At 41.9% G+C, this 18,394-nt stretch overlaps 1 protein-coding gene across 15 annotated transcripts in view; it reads right to left on the bottom strand.

Annotated features, from left to right (window-relative positions):
• Positions 1-18,394, bottom strand: part of APBB2 (amyloid beta precursor protein binding family B member 2) — a 163,653-nt gene that overhangs the window by 4,749 nt on the left and 140,510 nt on the right. For 12 of the 15 annotated variants that reach the window (XM_074541588.1, XM_074541593.1, XM_014269503.3 and 9 more), the window contains 5 exons: positions 3,431-3,545; positions 2,769-2,856; positions 1,567-1,650; positions 953-1,068; positions 5-184 (listed from right to left, as the gene is read on the bottom strand). In XM_074541588.1, coding sequence (XP_074397689.1) covers positions 5-184; positions 953-1,068; positions 1,567-1,650; positions 2,769-2,856; positions 3,431-3,545 — 583 coding nt within the window. Of the gene's footprint in view, positions 1-4; positions 185-952; positions 1,069-1,566; positions 1,651-2,768; positions 2,857-3,430; positions 3,546-11,480; positions 11,709-18,394 lie in introns of those variants that run through there. The other 3 variants (XM_014269504.3, XM_074541592.1, XM_074541595.1) reach the window with 2 other exon arrangements.

Here is an 18,394-nt window from a genome sequence, read left to right as displayed (position 1 = left end):
TTACCATACAAGCAGCCTGAACAGCTTCTGATACATTGCCTGCATTAGGTTCACACCAAAACACGTGGCACTCAAAGTGCTGGTTTCCCGTGTCCATGATGAAGGCGAAGGTGTGGATGTCCTTGCCCACCCCCATGAAGGACAGGAACCGCACACGGCACTCCACCATCACCTCCTCTTCATTCTGCTCAGGAACCAAAGGGTTCAGCGTTACTGCTGCATGCTCTGCGGAACTTTCAGTTTTCATTAAATGGGAGGATATCCTGATACATTATTGTAATTCCTTCTTATCTGTATGACCCAAGCATGCTCAGGCCTGGGCTGGATCTCTCCCTCTAGGCTGCCACTGAGGCTTTGTGCATTACCACAAAATTCTAAAATGTTGCACACTTTGGAAGCTGCTTGTTTTGTGAAGAAACCAACAACATGGGTACATGGGTATAATGACTCCAAAATATGCTCCCCTATCACTGGTGTGTTATAGAGATGTTGGTTTAGTACCTCATCAAAAGACATATATAAAATACAGCATTAGTCTCACTGTATTAAACTCTATGGAAAATGCTCTACATTTTCTTCTGTAACACAGATTTTTATATTACTCTTGGCATCCATACCAAGAGTAAGGCAAATGCAGTTTGGAATTTAGTACTTCTACTACTTTGGGCTTAACCTACAACATTTTAGGCTCAAAATTCCTAGAAAGGAAAACACTGAATTTAATTATCTAATGAATATTTATGGTAATTTATTTCTGAGAACATGCTTGGAATGATAAATAAAGCTGGAGCTGATATAAGCAGTAATAGCCTCTGCAGATTCTGGAAAGAAAAAAAATGCAAAATAAACAAATGAATTTTAGTTTAAATTAACCCTACTAGCATTTCTGTGTTCCTGGATTTCAACACTCATATAATTTTAGTTGTGTTTTAAAGAACAGAGTCTGCCTTACTCTTTCATTGATGACTGTGACAGTAGCATCAGCAACGTTCATGGTAACTGGCAACCAGTCATCTTTGCTAGAGGAAGCCATTAGACTTTCAATGGCACTGTTCAGAGTATCCATTCCTAAAAAAGAATAAAATGCAACACTGAAAAATAATATATACATAAAAAACAACAGATTTTTTTTATCTTTACACAGCAGCATAGAAAACAGATTGTTTTGGATTCCTTATTAAAATTAATTTGATAATGGAAGAAGGTATTATGAAGTTGTATTTCTCCACCTGGAAGAGCAAAGCAGGTGCCTCTGGCTTACAAAAATCCAGGATAGCATCTTGTTTAGCTTTTGTACTGTTTCAGTTCTTTAGGGCCCTTGTCATTAGCAGCAGAGCTCATATTCAGAGAAAGCTGTAGAAAGAAACTCTGCCTTCTTGGCAGCTCCCAGAATACCCTGTTTGCAAAACACATGTTCATGTGATGCCCTGAATATTGGATGTCTTCCTGCCTGATTCATGTGACTGAAACAGAAGAGGTGCCACCCTCCAGAAGTCATGCACTGGCAGTTGATGAGCCATTAGAGTTTAAGCAAGGAACTTTGGAATTCACTGAAGTGTTACATACCCACAGGTTTTGCTACAGGTAGCATGCCCAGGTACTGGACGTGAAACTTCTGTACCAGTTCTGTCTTTGGTGTTGGGAAATCTACTGCATAGGAACAAAAGTCAATTTCTATTAATCGGCATTCACAACAGAAAAAAAAAGCACTTTTATTTCATCAATAACATAAAACTGTTTACCCATTAATTGTACTCTGAAGGTATTGCATTGATTTAAAGAAATTTTTATTCCTTCTAACAAGAACAAGCCTCAATAATTTCTAAAGGAATTTTTGGTCTGTGCTAAGCATAGAATCACATTATAATTCACATTATAAAAAAAATGCTGGCATATTAAACCACAGAAAATATGGGTCTCTGAGATGTGTAGACCTAAGTTTCACTACAACAACTATGTAAAATCTGCTTTAATACCATCCTTGCTAATATGTTAAACACAGTCTCCAAGTAATCAATACTACTGCCTGAACAGAACACATTACACAGACTATTGCACAAGCTGATGTATGGATTAGGAGCAAGATATTCAGTACAAACTGGTGGATCCAGAGGCATATAATTTTCTGAAAAGCTAATGCAAAGTATATTTGTTCTCCTGGAATAGTTTCAAAACAGCAGAGCTACTAAGATGTGACAACAGCACACAAAGGCAACTTCCTTCTACCACGCAGTAAAGTGTGCAAAAGCTGGATGACATCCCAGCACTTGCACCCTTGCCTCAGAAGCTGCTAAAATAGATGCTGAAACCTAGGAGGAGTACTCCTATGGCACTTCTGAATCCAAGTGAGTAACTGGAGTATATTCTGGTTTTAAGGAAGATTTGGCCAACTGGTGCAGTCTCAAGTCAGGAGGTATTGATTTGGAAAAGACAATATCCTGAGTAGCCACAAATAAGTATGACTGTGTTTGAAATACTTGCATTTCAAAATAAAAGAGGAAATGCACCAGTTGACATAACTGAGCAGGAGTCCATAACTGTCGCCATAACCAAGAAAAATTCTTAAAGTAATACAGGAACAGATTACAATCAGTCAGATACATTAATTATAGATTAATGATATAATAGATTATATTACAGATACATCAGGAATACACTCCTGACTTCTCTACCTGACATGCTCCATTTTTGTCAAAATCTGCATCAGAAACAAAACTTATCTAAACCAGGACCATCCTGAGGGGGATACTAGCTGTCACACACAGTACCTTGCAGAGGAACATCAAGGGTGACATTTGTCCTGTCTTGCAATGAGCTGCAAGCCATAGCTTTAGCATTTTTCCGTTCAGCCATAATCTGAAGAAGACAGTGATAATACAACATTAAAAAAAAAAATATATATAGTACAGCAGCAACTACAATCTACTCATTTTACAACCCTATTTCTAAAATCTGAAATAAGTCAGAGAGTACATGACTAAGAGGGTTATTCTTTTTAAATAACAGTTTTAACAGTTAATAATTTTAACAGTTAGCAACTGATTTCCTCTGTCCTGCAGGATAATACCATTGATTAACACCATTCAAACAAGGTCTGATTTATTTATGGAGTTTAACATCATTGTTTATTACTAATTGAACCTCTGTGTTCTTTTTCCATTTTGAACCTGCAGCTTCTTTATTATTCAGGAAAGCCTTTGGCCTCTACAGACACTTGTCAAATCAAAGGCACATATCATCCTCCTCAAATGTAAATGCCCACTCTCCCATAATTCCCATCCATTTGCATCCTTTCCCTTACAAATTTTCTACACTGTTTCTCGTTGCCAGTTACATAAACTAAACTAGCACTACACACAACTGCTTATTACATGTATAAGGCTCAGGGACCTCTGAACAGACAAATGCAGCTGATTTTAAATCCACTTGCCTTTGAGCAGATTTCGTGTAAACTTGTAGCAATGGCTTTTGCAGGTGTGTCACATCGAAACACATGACATTTCAGAATTCTGGTGTCCTTGTCTCTTGCCACGTAAGCAAAGTCTCTGTGTAAACAAGATAAATGGACACAAAACATTAAAATCAATTGTATTTCCAAAACTGCAAATCCTACTTCAGCTTAACAGGTGTATATCTCAGCTCTTAAGGTACAAAATACATACCTTCCACAAAGCAGGTCTACAAACGTAGTAAACTGCTTAACCATGAAACACATATCTAATCTATATAATTCAAAAGCTTAATCTATATAATTCAACAGCTCATTACGGTTTCCTAACCATGCAACTTACTCAAGTTACAACCTGTAATTCCAAATGCAATTGTAAATAAACAGCAAAATTTACTCAAATATATTACTGAAGATGAAGTAGAGAGAGAATTACATATTAAGACAGAAACTATATGCAGCTCTTAACTGCTAGAAAACCCCAAGAAATAGCATACAACACTGTATTCAGAGAAAAATAATATTTCAAAGTGTATAAAGTGCTTAAAATATGCAGATAGTAATTAGAGATCTGGTTGCATAAGGGAGATGTGAACCTGCTGAGCTTTGCTCACACTAATTGCCCTAAATTTCTGACCTTATTTTTTCAAAAGTTAAATAAAGCTGCCCTACAAAAGGGATTTTTGCACTGTATTAGCTAGTCACCACAGCACATACAGCATGGATGAAGGAAGTGCCATTACAAGGTTTATTTGTTCTCAGGCTGCTTAGGAGTTGGAGCTCTTCTGAGACAGTCCAAGTGACACAGCTGAGCCAGGAAGAAGCCTGGCTGTGCCCAGCTGCTTTCCTTGCTATACCAGACTCCCTCTTTGCTGGTCTTGCACCTCTGCTTTTTCATGTCCTCCCAGCAACCACAGCTCATTCCTGCTTTGTGTCCCTCTTGCTACCTTCAGATTTCTCTGGGACTTTGCTCCAGCCTCTTATGCTGAAATTCCTTTTCAGTGTCTTTCTGTTTTACATATAAAAAATTACCAGCAAAGCTCTCAGTGGTGAAGAGATAGGAGGGATATTCCTAACCCACAGGCCCAGTATAAACTAAAGTATTTCTGTATATAAAAGTCTGTAAATATTCTGAGCAGGGTTTAATGTACCATGGATGGCCAATTTTAAAATTCATTTTAAATGCTCCAGGAATTGAAGAATTTTACACTAAAGCTATCCAGGGAGAATCAGTGACTGTGGCAAATGGATTTCTGGCCTTCCTGCTCTGTACAAGACACAGATGATCCTGTCCTGCAGTTAAGTACTGTGCCCGTACCTAACTGAATGGCAGATTTTGCTCTTCATGAGCCCTTGCAATATAAAGGCTGCTCAGCAACAGGTACAGGTGGTTGCTCCATCTAAGTGCTTTGCAACCTGAAGCCTGATGAATAATATTTAAAAAACCCCCAAGCTACACAAACCTGTCGGAGCATGAGATCTGAAAGCAATTGCACATGACAGCACCAAGCAGAAACACAGTGGAGCTGGGGGCCCCTCTGCATCCCCCTGCATGCCAGCCTGCAGTGGTGGCACACATCAGGGAGTGGGGCAGCACCTTCCCCTGAGCCCTTCCTGCACGGAGAATGGGCTGCCCTGCCTGTCTCTGGCTGCAGCACTGCCCTGGAGAGGAATGTGAGACACAGGAATCCTTCGGGACAGCTACACCCAGCTGATGGTGACCTGCAGGACAAATCACATGGCAGTAATCCAGGAAGGTGCTGTCTGTTACAGAAGATGCCCCAAGGCTTCCTCCCCAAGTCCCTTGGCCACAAGAGCTTTTTGCATGTTGTTCCCTTTTTCTGTACTGCAAGATGCTGAGTTTCAGCTGGAATCTTGCTCCTGGAAAGAGACCGGTGCTTTTGGCTCATCTGGACATGTGCCAAGCCTTGCTTTGGAATGGTTTCCTCCTCACTTAACTCATCAAAAGCAGGCTGGAGACTCCTAGCTGGACTCCAAGAGAAGAGGGTGTGGATCACCTGCAGCCTATGAAAAACTCACAGTTAACGGGAAAAACATGAAACAATGTGCCATATCAAAACCACCTGGGATTGGTGGTGGGTGCTGGGAAGGAGCTGCCAGGACCACCTGGCCCAAACCTCAGCACTGCATGCAAGGCTTGGGTCCTGCCCCTCCAGCCTCTGTAAATATTTCTGCTTGTGATGGTATGCAGTCATAAACAAGGCTGTGTAACACAATTACAAAAATAAATGAAACACCAGCCAGTAGAGCAGTTTCAAGCACTGAGAGCCAATAAAACCCTGGTGGTGGTGTTGCAGCCTCACACACCAGTGTTTCACCTGAAGTGCCTGAACAGCTTGAACAAAGTAATCCAGCTAATCACACTCATGGATTGTAAATATTCATAAAGCTTCAGATAATCAGGGCCTGCATCTACTGAGACAAAGTATGAAATGTGAGTTCTTCTAAACCTGTGGTACCGCATCACACTCAGCCCTGCCAGCACCATCAGTTTCCCAATCATCAATCAGAATTAGCACACAAACCATCCTTCCCCCTTCTGGCAGTGCACAGACAGTACCACTGATGCCATGAATCCATGGAAGTCACCCAGATGCTTGCATGGGTGGCCCTGCATGGCAGCCCAGCAGCCAAGACCTGGGGATGGGCACTGGCTGGTGGCAGCTGGCTCCTCCACTGCCAGCAGGAGCCTTCAGCCCTGCTTCAGGCATTTCTAGGCACCCAGAGAGCAGAGCTCCATGGTTGGTCTTGGAGAAGAAAGGCACGGCTTTCTGAGGATTTCAGAGTACCTGCTTCCTACAGCAACAATAAAACTTAGGAAAAGTTTTGTGTTTCCCTACATAGGACCACAATGGAACAGCTTGTTTTTTGTCCAGAGTGTTGAATCCCAAGTAAGGCAGAAGACCAGTCTCTGATACTTCCTCCACTTCAGATCCCTTCTGGGCTGCTTCATCTATAAACCTTCATTTGACTGCAGCTCACTTGAAGCTGATTAACATTTAAGTGAGATTTATGTGCAACAGGCCCCTGGGATAATGAAGACGTGCTGAGCAACGTGTTTGCAATAGAAATTTATGGAAAAGGGCAAATGCCTCCTCTTACCACTCCCCTATCTTTACATTCTGCTAGGAAAACAAGCAAAAAAAGAAATGAAAAAGCCATTACAAAGCCCACAGCTGGTCAGAGAGCCAGCACAGGGTTAACATCACATCTCATCCAGCTGGACGAGTCTCTGTCTCAATAGGGGGGGTGGGCACATGAAATCAGTGGGATGAGCAGCAAGGTGTTTAGTGGGAGAATGATGTTGCAAACAAAGCTGTATACTCCTAAAATTTCATAACAGAAGTGCAACACTTCAATTGATACAGGATTATAGAGAAGTGCTGCATAGAGGGTAATTTTAAATTTAAAAAAATCATTTGCACACTACATCGTCCACTAATAATGTTCCAGTTATAGGAACTGGATATAAATCAGAAATCTGGACAAAAGCTAGAAAAAGAAAAAAATAGATAAGAATTACTTTGTGCAAGACTAGGTAAGACTGGTTCTGCTAAACAGTTAAAAATTTGTAGTAATTTATTTTGAAAGAATACAGAACTAGAGAAAGACATTTTAAAAAGCAATTTTGAGAGTTGAAAAGACAATGTAAGGTGCTAAGTAGAAGAGAATTAAATCTCTATTTGCTCTTTTACTCTCTTTAATTGGCAAATGCCTACAGTCATTGACTAAACCTTAGATAATCATACCTATTTAACACCTGGCTAAGCATCACTTAGCTGCTCAACCTTGGATGAATATAATCACATTAAAAGCAATTTATGCTAATGCTGTCCTGTTTGAGTAGCAGTTATAACCATTTGCCACTATTAGGGTAAAGTCCTAGGAGGCATCCCAATTAAGAACAGCCTAGAAGAGTAGCACATCCTCCATTACCTTCTCACATTAAACTTATTTCTTCAAAAGACTGTAGAAGAATGTAGAATTGCATGAATCCTTTTGGTTAAAAACCCCTAACATTCTAGCCTTAAAGTATGCAACAAAATTCTTTACTCTTCTCAATAAAATTAAATTGCTGCTATTTAAAACACCTACATTAAAATGACACACATGCAGGAAAATGTACATTTCCTTCCAGATTTATGTATTACAAATTGTAACAAGAATCCTTGAACCACAAAATTATATTCTCTGGATTTGTCTTAAAATTGACTGAAATTCATCCAGAATAGCCTAGAGGAGGTGATTTCTCTGAACTGGTGTACAGATTCTGTGACTGCAGGGTCAGGGAACAGATACCCCAGGCTGTGGGGAAATCATCTCCTGAGCTTGTGACTTCCAGGCTTCCCTTTGCTTTCCTGCAAACAGCTCACCAGAGACTGAGGAGAGCACGGAACACAAAGGGAGAGCAGCCACCTCTGCTGCAGAGCAGGGTCAGAGGCACCTGGCAGGGGGCTGCCATTCCTGCCAAGGCTTGAATGTCCGTGGGAGCAGAGGAGGGGAAAAGCAAGAGAAGGGAGAGGAGGCAGGTGACAAAAGCAGGCAAATGTAATGCCATCAGGACCATCCTCAGGTGGGTTTTTCCATGACACACAAATATTCTAGTATCATGAATGGCAGAGCAGATGAAGTGCAAGAAACCCTGCAGTAATATCTGTTAGAAATTACAAATCCTCTGCATTAACATTTCAAGGTTTTTATCCAGGCTTCTTGTTCACATAGGAGAAAGGAGAGAATGGCTTATGGCTGAAATAATGTTTGTGACTCTGTTCAGTTCACTTTTCTTTTTATTATGGTCCCACCAAGGAACTTGCAAAGTTAGGAAGAAAAAATCTAAAGGTAAGAAAATGATAATTAGATGAAACAAGCAGCATTCACAAACACTGCAAAATGTGTTTGTAAAAGATTTACTGAGGACCTTTCAACTATCAGATACCAGACAAATACAGAGTGAAACCACTTCTACCTGTTCCAAATGAAACTCATAGCCCCTTCTCCAGTTGAATATACACCCAATGCTCTGGAATCAGATTCTGGAGGAGGAAGAAAAATAACTACTCCCAAGAGTCTTCTCCTTCCCATTTCTGTTATACAGTAGCCACATGTACCCTTTTCCCCTCAGTGATGAGAGCTGGAAGTGATGTGGGAGAGAAAGAATTTTCCCTGTGTTTTTTTTTTTTTGCTGGAAACCCTAAACACACATTAAAACCTTTCCTTTTTCTTCACTCCAAGTGCTCCACCTCACAGAGCTCCTCCACCTCTTTAGCTACTCTCCAGCTACAGCACACTTGGCCACCATGACATTACCCTGGTGATGAATTTTGGATCCAAGCAGTTAAAACGCCCTCCCCAAGAAGAGGGAGGGAGACTTTTTGGATGCTTTTCTTATTTTAGTTTTTACACAATTTGAAAATTGATTTCCTTGCAGCAAAACATCAGTTCTGCATTTAAATAAATTCTCCTCAAATGGTCTGGCATTCACAGAGTGTAGCTTGTTTTTCTAATTCAAGCATAAAGTTTGTAGGGCAAATTATCCCCTGCAGAAAGGCTGTTTGCTTCATTCCTTGATAATGTCACTTGCTAACTCTGAAGGAGGAGCTACGGCTACTTTGTGTGATTCTCAGAGGCTTTAATCTGGCAGCTCTAAAACTCACAGCTGCCGGGTTTTCTTTGATGTCTTATCATCGCCACAGTTCTGTGTGCTTCCAAAATTTGTTCAAACCCTCTCAGAGCTGATAGGTCTGATACCCAGCTCAGCCCCCCAGAGCCCAGCGCTTCCAAGCCTGAAGCATTTGCACGACTTTCACTCCAATTTTCTTCCTGCAGCCTGATCTTAGGCAGCTGCAAAAGCTGCTCCCAGAGGGGCTTTCAGGGTCTCAGTGCTGCCTGCCACCTCCTCCTGTGCCCAGGGGACAGGAGCCCTGGCAGCCTCACCAGCATGCAAGGTGGCTCTGAGATGTTACAAAGCATTTCCCTCTCTACACCAAGGGTTTATTCTATTCCTGCAAAGGGCCACAGGTTTGCATCAGCTGGAGTCATGGCCAAGTGCAGTTCTCCAGATCCATGAGCTCTGTTAGCACAGAGACAACAGTACAGATTGTACAGCTTAAATGTATGTCCCATGTCGGTCCTCCTTCCCAGCCTCACCTCGCAATCTCATGGCCAAAGCACCACCATCATGGCAAGGAGGACAGTCTGTCCCATGTGCCATGGTCACCACCAAGGGGGTGCCCAGGGAACAGAGGCTGCAGGACTGGCAGCCCAAGGAGGCTCAGACAACAGTATGTCACATCCAGCTGGGGCCTGGCTCAGACAGGGCTCACTGCTGCTCACCCACTGCTACGCAGGCATGGCAGACTCAAAAGTCAATCAGTAGCTCAGACCTCTGCTTGTTTTATGGATGGATTGAACAAAGACAGAACTTCTGGGACAGAGAGTATGAAAAATCACTGGCCACTGACTTGGCCAACACAGATTTTTCAGCGTGTTATGTTGGTATTTTCCTTAACTACTTCACAATAATTTTGAAATGTGCATGGGCAGGGGGCTGCCTTCCTACCCTCTGCAGCAGTTTTCAAAGAAAAGGCACACAAATGAGGTAGTTTGTCAAGACCATTATAGCTGCTGCTTTTCCCTGGAAGCATTGTAAAGTGGTGCTTTAACTCCTCAGGATGGCCAGTGTGATGAATTCTGAATTCCTTTTAAGTAAATGAATGTGTTATTATGCCTGTGAACCTCTGAACAGCCTCTTTGCAGCAGATCCTGTAAATAAGACTTTGACAAATTAGTATTTAGATATTTTTGACAATGCTTCTGTCTTCCAGATCTAATTGGAAGACACAGGCTTTTGTTTAAAAGGAATATTTAAAGATTTACTAAGGAAATACATCAAGTTGAGATGCTCAAAGCTCCATAACAGATTTAACTGAAGACAGAAGACTACAGCAGAATAGTTAATTTCTCCAGTGTGATTTGTTTTATAAGCAAGGCTTCCTAGCTCTCCTTTGTTCTTTATTATTCAGACAGAGAACACAGCAGTTGTGCACAGACACTACACACCAATCTGCTTGAAGCACACTTTTGCCAGTGCTAGGCTGGAAGCATCATTGCTCTCCACATGCATGAAACCTACATTAGACTGCAAAGCCATAATCAAGAAAGTTCAAATATTTCCCTAGGCCAACACTGCCTGAAGAATTGATTAAAAAAAGAGTCAGGCCTGGAAACCATTCTCATTATATTCCACAAGGCAAACACGAGGAATGGTGTGCATCTCTAAAGCACATTCCTTCCACCCAGTCCCACTTTCAAGATTTTGCAATTTAGAAGAGCAAACAAACCCCAGATCTCATCTGAGGGATGCAATTCTGTTGCTGAGAGCCTTTGGAGTGGCTACAGCCCTTGTGCTGCAAAGCACCTGACTACAATGCCTCAGTGTCTGTGCTGCCATGAAACAGGAAGCATTGTGGAGAATTCCAAACAATCCTTTGTACATCCAAACAAATCAAACCGACTGGGGACAACTTTTCATCAAACTTAAAATACAGGCAGGCAACCCAGACAGACTGGAAACAAATACCAAAATATTAAATAAACATTTACTTTTTAAAAACTTGCTAAACTTAGATCTAAATCCCCTGCTCTCAGGATCATGTTTTTTTCAATTTTTAAAATAAAAGTTGAGATTTTAACACTGTCTTGTAATTCAGATTCCAGAAAACATCATCATCTGAATTTAATCCCAAGACTAGAAGCAAATACTAAGACCCATTGCACTGCATGATTTTAAATTTTCCTATTATTTTAGAGGGCCTGACGAAAAAAAACCCCAAAACAACCAACAGCCAGTATCAATTGGACAATTCTGTTAACAGCAAATTGAAAAGGTGACAGATATGAATTTACTCACTTAACTTGAGCGTCTGTTCACTGATACAAGCAAACCAATACAACATTTTTCAGTGCATGCCAGAAGGATAAACACAAAAATGGAAAAATGAAAATAATTTACCTCTCTCTGAATCCAGGGAAGCATGAAGAAACAGAAAGAGCAAGTTAGAAAGCACTCAAGCAGACAGAGCTCCAGCATATGATAAGAGAGGGTAGCTGAAAAGTGCTGTACGTGTAACATACACTGTTTCTTTGTAGCACAGCATTTCTAAGCATACGGCCACTGTTTCCTCTCCACACCTTTTTTCATTGAATCTTGTTGCTCTGAACTTTGTATTGTAAACATGCAATGAAGCCAAGAGGCATCAGCTGAATTCAGCGAGGCAGTGCAGACATATCAACAGTGGGAGGTAATAAAGCTTAAAATACCATACAGAACTCTGGGAAGTAGTATGCAGAAAGTATAAATAGACACAGAAAGTGCATGAACCTTCCTTCATCCAAAATAACACCTTCTACAGCAGACACTGACAAAAGAAACAAGAATAATTCTTCAGGTTGTGCAAAACCTTACACTGTTTAAACTCAAAGAGTAGAAAACAGGTTGTGCAAATTTTACATGGTTTAAACTCAAAGAGAAGAAAGATTGCCATCAGTTTTTTAAATGCCTCTTTCAAATGCTCATGTCCCAAGGTCACCTAGGGTGCTCTGAAAGTTGCACCCTGAAGAAGTGACAGCCTGGGGAACAACTTTCCACGAGCACTGAACTGAAGCCAGGATGTATAAAATTACCACACACCTTCATTTCCAGAACACTTCAGCAACCACTGACCTTGGTGTGCCTTAACCAACATCCCTTTGAGAAGGCAGACAGGAGAGGCACAAGCTTCCCTGGCTGGAGGCTGCCCTTCTGTCCCCTCCCTGTCCCCAGAGCTGCTCTGCCTGCCTCCTGAAGGGCTGGAGGAGGCTCCCCGCAGGTGCTGGCACCGCCCACAGCCTGCAGCCCTCCAGGTGATGGCAGCCACCAGGAACCCTGCCAGGGACACGGGTGTGTTTCTGGAGCCTGTCCTGTGAGGAAGGCACAGCTCCCTGGGATGTCACACAAAGGGCTGGCTGGGCTGGGGAAGGACATGGGCTGCTGCCTGATTCTGTGCACCTCTCCCTAAACACTGGACATCCCTGTGTGCAAGGCACAGTGTCTCTGCAGGGACAATGGCCATTCTCAGGAGGGCTACCTAGTCCTGCTCTCCCACTCCTGACTCCTGTAGGCACCTCACAACTTCCCTTTTCTAAGAAGGGCTTATCTCTAGTGAGCATCACAGCATGGTTCATGCACTGTGTGCAAAAATGTGGGACCCTACATCATTCCAGCTTGTAACTGACTCTTGGGGAAAAAAAGAAAAAAAAAAAAAGAAGTGGAGTAGAAAAATCATCACGTAACAAGTAATAAGGCTAGCATTAAAGTCAGATCACACTGAAGGGAAGGGATCCAATTCCCATTAGACATCTCGTGTCAACAAGCTTGCAGCAATTGATCTGTTGCTTAGAAATGGCTTGGTTAATAGATCTGGAATGAACAGAAGTTTTCTAAGGCAGGTTTTAGCTAAACATGCATATGGTTCCCTAATTCATCTGTCCAAAACGGATGTGTATGCATGCAGCTAGAGATTTAATTTTTTTCTCATGTTGAGAAGAAACCTCTCCTGTTGCACTTTGTACCCCCTGTCCCTTGCAATAATCTCCATGTGGCTCCTTGTGACCAACAGGAATTCACTGCAACAACCTCTCCATGCACATGTCAGAGCTCCATCACAGTAGGTTTCACTTGACAGTGTGCTAGACTATTTCATTTAGGCTACCCTTCCCATAAATGGCTGGATCAGGTGGTCTTTTCACATTCCTTCCAATCTGGGTTGTTCTATGAAAGCAGCCAAGTTGGAAAAATTATCTATATTACAAATGTAATGGACTTTCCTAGAAATTTTGTAACAGAAGCATGAAACTTAGCTTTATTGTAAAGAAGAAACACATGGTGCCCTGCTCTACTCCTGTCATGCACTGACCTGGGAGTTTCCCCTTTTCAATATCCAGTGGAGCCAGTGTCGATCTCCCCTGCCAATACTCCCCTCACTTTTTTGCTTCAGCTCCATGGGCTTTCTGCTGGGCTTTGCAGAATCAGCAAGCACTTCAACTATTGCTAACATTTTATAAAACAAAGGGTTAAAATCTCAACGTTGCAAATATTGGAAGTCTTTCAAACCTAAACACCATTAATACCGTATGTCAGTGCCAATATGAAAATCAGAATTGAAAAAGCAGTATCACTCTCACTTTCTGTGAAAACACAGTGTTTCTAGGTAGTATGAGAAGTAAACATTTATGATTTTCTTTGTCCATTAATCACTGACTTTATATGAAGTAGACAAACAGAGATTTCCATCTCTCAGAAAAAGCATTATACTGGAGAAACTGTCCTGTAACTTAGACACAACATACTGAGGGAGGACAGGAAAAGGAATGCCTTAGAGACACAAAACATGACCTGCTGGAGCAAACTCTGAAAGGGAGATCTGTTAATTCCCCAATTGTTATGCAAGATACAACCGGACAGAACAATCACCGCTGCAGCTGCCAGCCCAGAGAAATGAGCACTGAAGGAAATTCAGGAAGGTGAGAGAAAAACAAGCAGCTGAGCTGCTGGACTTCCTCAGGCATGGAGAAATGAGTGGGGCTCTGGCTGCCGTGGCATGCATATGAATCAGGGGACGCTACCTCCTGCTTCTAACCAGTTAATTACTGCTTTGCAATTAAGCCAACAACTTCTCATAGAGTGCCTTGTAATTCATTAATCATTTTCATATAAAAGACTATTTGCCTGTGTTCTCTTTACATTCTAGTAGCTCAAATCTGGTTGAATAATTTACCTTTACACTTAAATAAACAAATTTTTAAAAAACCACCCCAAGGCTAAAAAGTAGATACAGAAAGTTTCAGTTCAAGGGGCAGATTTTGTTGATTGCTCCAAGTGCCAGAAATGAGCAAGAGCAGCTGCACAAATGCTTCTGTTTGGTGCCCTACATATCCCTTTCCAAGCTGACTGAGGTAAAACGGGTCAAGCCAGAGCCTGCCAATAACCTGGGAAGACAATCCCCAGAAAATTGTGTCAGGGCTGCTACACAGGATTTGAGATTCATTTCTGAGGGGAAAAGGCCAAGACCAAGAAAAACAGCCCACGACCTTCCAGCCTGCAGAGGTGTGAGAAAGGAGCAAACCCTGACAGGACGTTGCCTTCCAGGGAAGGTGCTAACAGTGCCTTCCTCCCCATCACTTCTGCCAGGCTCATTTATTCCAGGCTGTTTTCTGATTAGTGCCTTTAGGGACAGAGCATTGCAGGAAGGGCACCTGCCTCCCTGGTCCCTGCTTTCCTCCGGAGTCCCCAAAGAGTGCTGTAACTGATGGGGCACTGCTTGAGTACAAGACCATTCCTTGTTTCAGTGCCAGGATTTGTACATCAGTGACTGATGCAAATCCTGGGGGCTGACACTGATGTGCAATGCCCACCCCATAAGCAGAGGGATGATGGAGATTTCACTGAGAGGTGAATGAAGACCCTTTGACATGGTGCTCATGAGGTGCTCACCTGCACTTCTGCCTGCAAGTCTGGGCTCAGCAATCCATGGAGAGTGACAAACTGGAGTGAGCCCAACTGTGGGCAACCAAGGCTGTAGGAGCCATGCTTGTTTAGCTTGGAGATGAGGTGGGCTTGTTTAGCCTGGGGACACGGAAATGGGACAGGATCTAATTCATGTGTCCCACTTGCTCATGGGAGGGTTTAAAAAATAGAGCAAACCCAAGTCTCTTTGCCAAGTGAGTGGGTAAACCCAGAGAAATATACTGTAAGAGGCTGTGCACTCTGCTCTTGGAGCCTTATAAATATCAACCTGAAGTGGCTCTGAGGTAATCCTGAACCCTGCCCAGGTGTGGGCAGGAGGCTGCTCTGGCTGACCTATTGCAGGTCCATTCCAGGGAAACTTTTTCCCCAGCTCTGTAACAGAAGCACCTCCAAGCACAGATGTGAGATGTCTGTGCTGATGGACGTGGTGATGCTGTGTTATGCAGATGATCAACCTACGGGAATGTGTCAAGAGGGAAGAAGGAAGCTGGCAGGGATGAAACAACATGCCCAAGAGCCTCAGCAGCAGGTGCCCCACGCATCCAACCCTGTGGCAGGGACAGCAGGAGCTGTGCTGGGCTCCAAATACTCCACAGTTCCTACTGTTGTGTCTTCTGCTTCAGCAAGGGCCACTGTAAGACTACAATGGGATGGAGAGCAGATCACACCAAAACATCTGACAAGTTTTGGTTTTGTCACCTCCAGAAAGGTATTTAAGTATCAAGGTGATGTTCTCATGCTTGGATGATGTTTTAGTGTGGCACTGCACTGCATATAAGCCTGGGAAAGTGTAAGGAGTTTAATCCCCTGTACCTGGCAGAGGTCTGCAGCCCAAGCATTTTGTGACTGATGCATTCAGCTAACTTTGTGAAGACAGGTTAACACTTCACACCTCTTCATTCCTGTTGCTTGCCCTGGAGTCTGGCATACTGCAACTTCCTCAGTTGTCTTTTTTAAGCAGATTAGAAAAAAAAAAAAAGGCTGCCATGTGTTAACTATACCATAAAGAGCTAAAAAGGTCTGCCCTGCAACTTCCATGGCCCTTCAACTTTTTCACATGGGACTACACAGACCAGCAGCAGCCCTGACCATCTCTCTTCCTAACAGATAACAACCAGTTGAAATGCCTTTGCTGTCAACTACCGTAGAGTTTTAATGGAGTAAAACATATTTAACTTGATTAAAAATTACAGTCCATTGCATGAGCCTTTCATCTTTATTTACAGTTACACGTATTTGCCTGAGCACATCCTCTGAGGCACAGAAGAGGCCCTATTCTGGTTCTCTAATTTGTAATTACAAAGTCGAGGAGCACTTCATGCAACAAAATCCCTATGTAAAATGTAGTTACACCTCAACAACACAACATGAAAAAATAAAGGAAACAACCTAAATTTCTGTGCATTTGAAAGCCTCCTGGTGCTTACAGAATGATTATGTCTTTCACTTTTGTATGCCATAAGAAAAATAGTTTCTTTTAATGAAAGGAAAATAGTTGTGGTTTATGATTTTTCTAAGACTTTGGTACAGTTTTTTGTTTATTTTGTTTTGTTTGTTTGTGTATGGGTTTTTGCTTTTTGTTTTGGTTTGTTTGTTGTTTGGTTTTGTTTGTTTTTTTTTTTTTTTAATAGTCCTTAAGCCTTTTGTCTCCCAACAAGTAGTGAAATTGCAGACTATTCCAGCAGGCTAGTTTTGAGTTTCTGGGTCCCTGCCATCACCAGGATGGAGACTGAGTAGAATTACAACTAATGCTTTCTGCATGAATCTCCTGTTCATTGTGGGCCAGATTGTGCCATCAATTTTTAAGCAATTCTCCACTGGTAGCGAAGAAGAGGTCTGCTTAAAAATTGATGGCTTGATCTGGCATTCTGTTGCTAATTATATATTATGAAACCTACTACAACCTAATCAGATTCTATTTTTAAAATTAAAAAAAATAGGCACCTGGACAAATCCACGTTTTGTAAAGACTAAATTTTACTCTTAAAACCAGAAGAGTTTGTTTTCGAGTACAGACTTTCTGAATCAGTCAGCTCCACTTACTGGGGCTTTTGTTATTTTGTCAGGTATCAATGTCACATCTAGCCATGAAACTATGAAAGTTTCATAGTTTGGTATCTGACAGCCAGGCTTGCTTCCTTATTATTCTTAAGTCCTCTCCATAAATAAGCAACCTCTGGTCATTTTGCCGTTCCTTCAGGGTTTCCCTTATCTGCCCACACTCAGTGACTCAAAACCTGAGATTAAAGAGTGGGTGCACTTAGAGCCCCCCTGAAGCACACGGCCACTCCAGGTGTCCCCTCCCCTGGTGTAAACCAGAGACATCTTCAATAATATACTGCAGATCATTTCTCTCTCATGAGGACATGTTGGCATGTTAGGGACAACAAACACATTTCTGGAAGCACGAAAAGAATGTCGAACAGCAGGCCACCTTTCTCCCAGATCCCTAGAGCACCATTTAAGATGGATGGATATTCCCAGGATGGTTGGATATTCCCAGGCAACCAGCAGTAGGACAAGAGGACACTGTCTTAAGCTACACCAGGGGAGGTTTAGGTCAGACATTTAGGAAGAATTTCTTCCCAGAAAGGGTGACTGGGCATTGGAATGGGCAGCCTAGGGAGGTGGTGGAATCACTGTCCTTGGAGGTGCTTAAGGAAAGCCTGGATGTGGCACTCAGTGTCATGGTCTGGTTGGAAAGGTGGTGTTGGGTCACAGCTTGGACTCTATGACCTCATAAATCTTTTCCAAGCTAACAGATCCTGTGATCTGTGATATAAGAATTTCTGGTTCAAGTTATTAAAAAATTAAGCCATAGAAATATTTCAAATTTAGGAAAATTCTTAAAACGTATAAAGAAGGTTTTAATACCACATCAACATCAAAATACTACCAAAAAAAAGAGAAAAAGGTTATGTTGTTTCATTTGGCAGACACCGATAGAAGTTCTGGGACATGCCAGTTATTTTCTAATAGGTGGAAATGAAACAGAACACTTTTTACTGACTTGATATCCCAGTTAATTATAACTGTTAAATTTCAGAGCTGACCTGTATTAACTTGATCAAGAGAATAAGGCTATCACAGCAAATTTAAGCTTTACAGAGCAGTTGAATCAATACTAGCACTCTAATATCAACTCTACAGAACTTTGTCCACTGTAACAGTTTTACTTCATGTCACAACATACAGGAAACTGTGAATGATGAATCAGAAAGCCTTGCTGAATTCCCAACAGACTGCAACAATACAAGAAATACAACAGACCTTCAATACTCACCGTGATTATCTAAAATACTAATTCAAATGGTTTGTTCTCCATCTACAATTGATCTATGTTTAAAATATCTTCATAGAAA

This window comes from Zonotrichia albicollis, chromosome 5, assembly GCF_047830755.1.
Source record: "Zonotrichia albicollis isolate bZonAlb1 chromosome 5, bZonAlb1.hap1, whole genome shotgun sequence".
NCBI lineage: Eukaryota > Metazoa > Chordata > Aves > Passeriformes > Passerellidae > Zonotrichia > Zonotrichia albicollis.
Note: the sequence above shows the minus strand (reverse complement) of the source record. Positions and strands in the feature narration are given on the sequence as shown.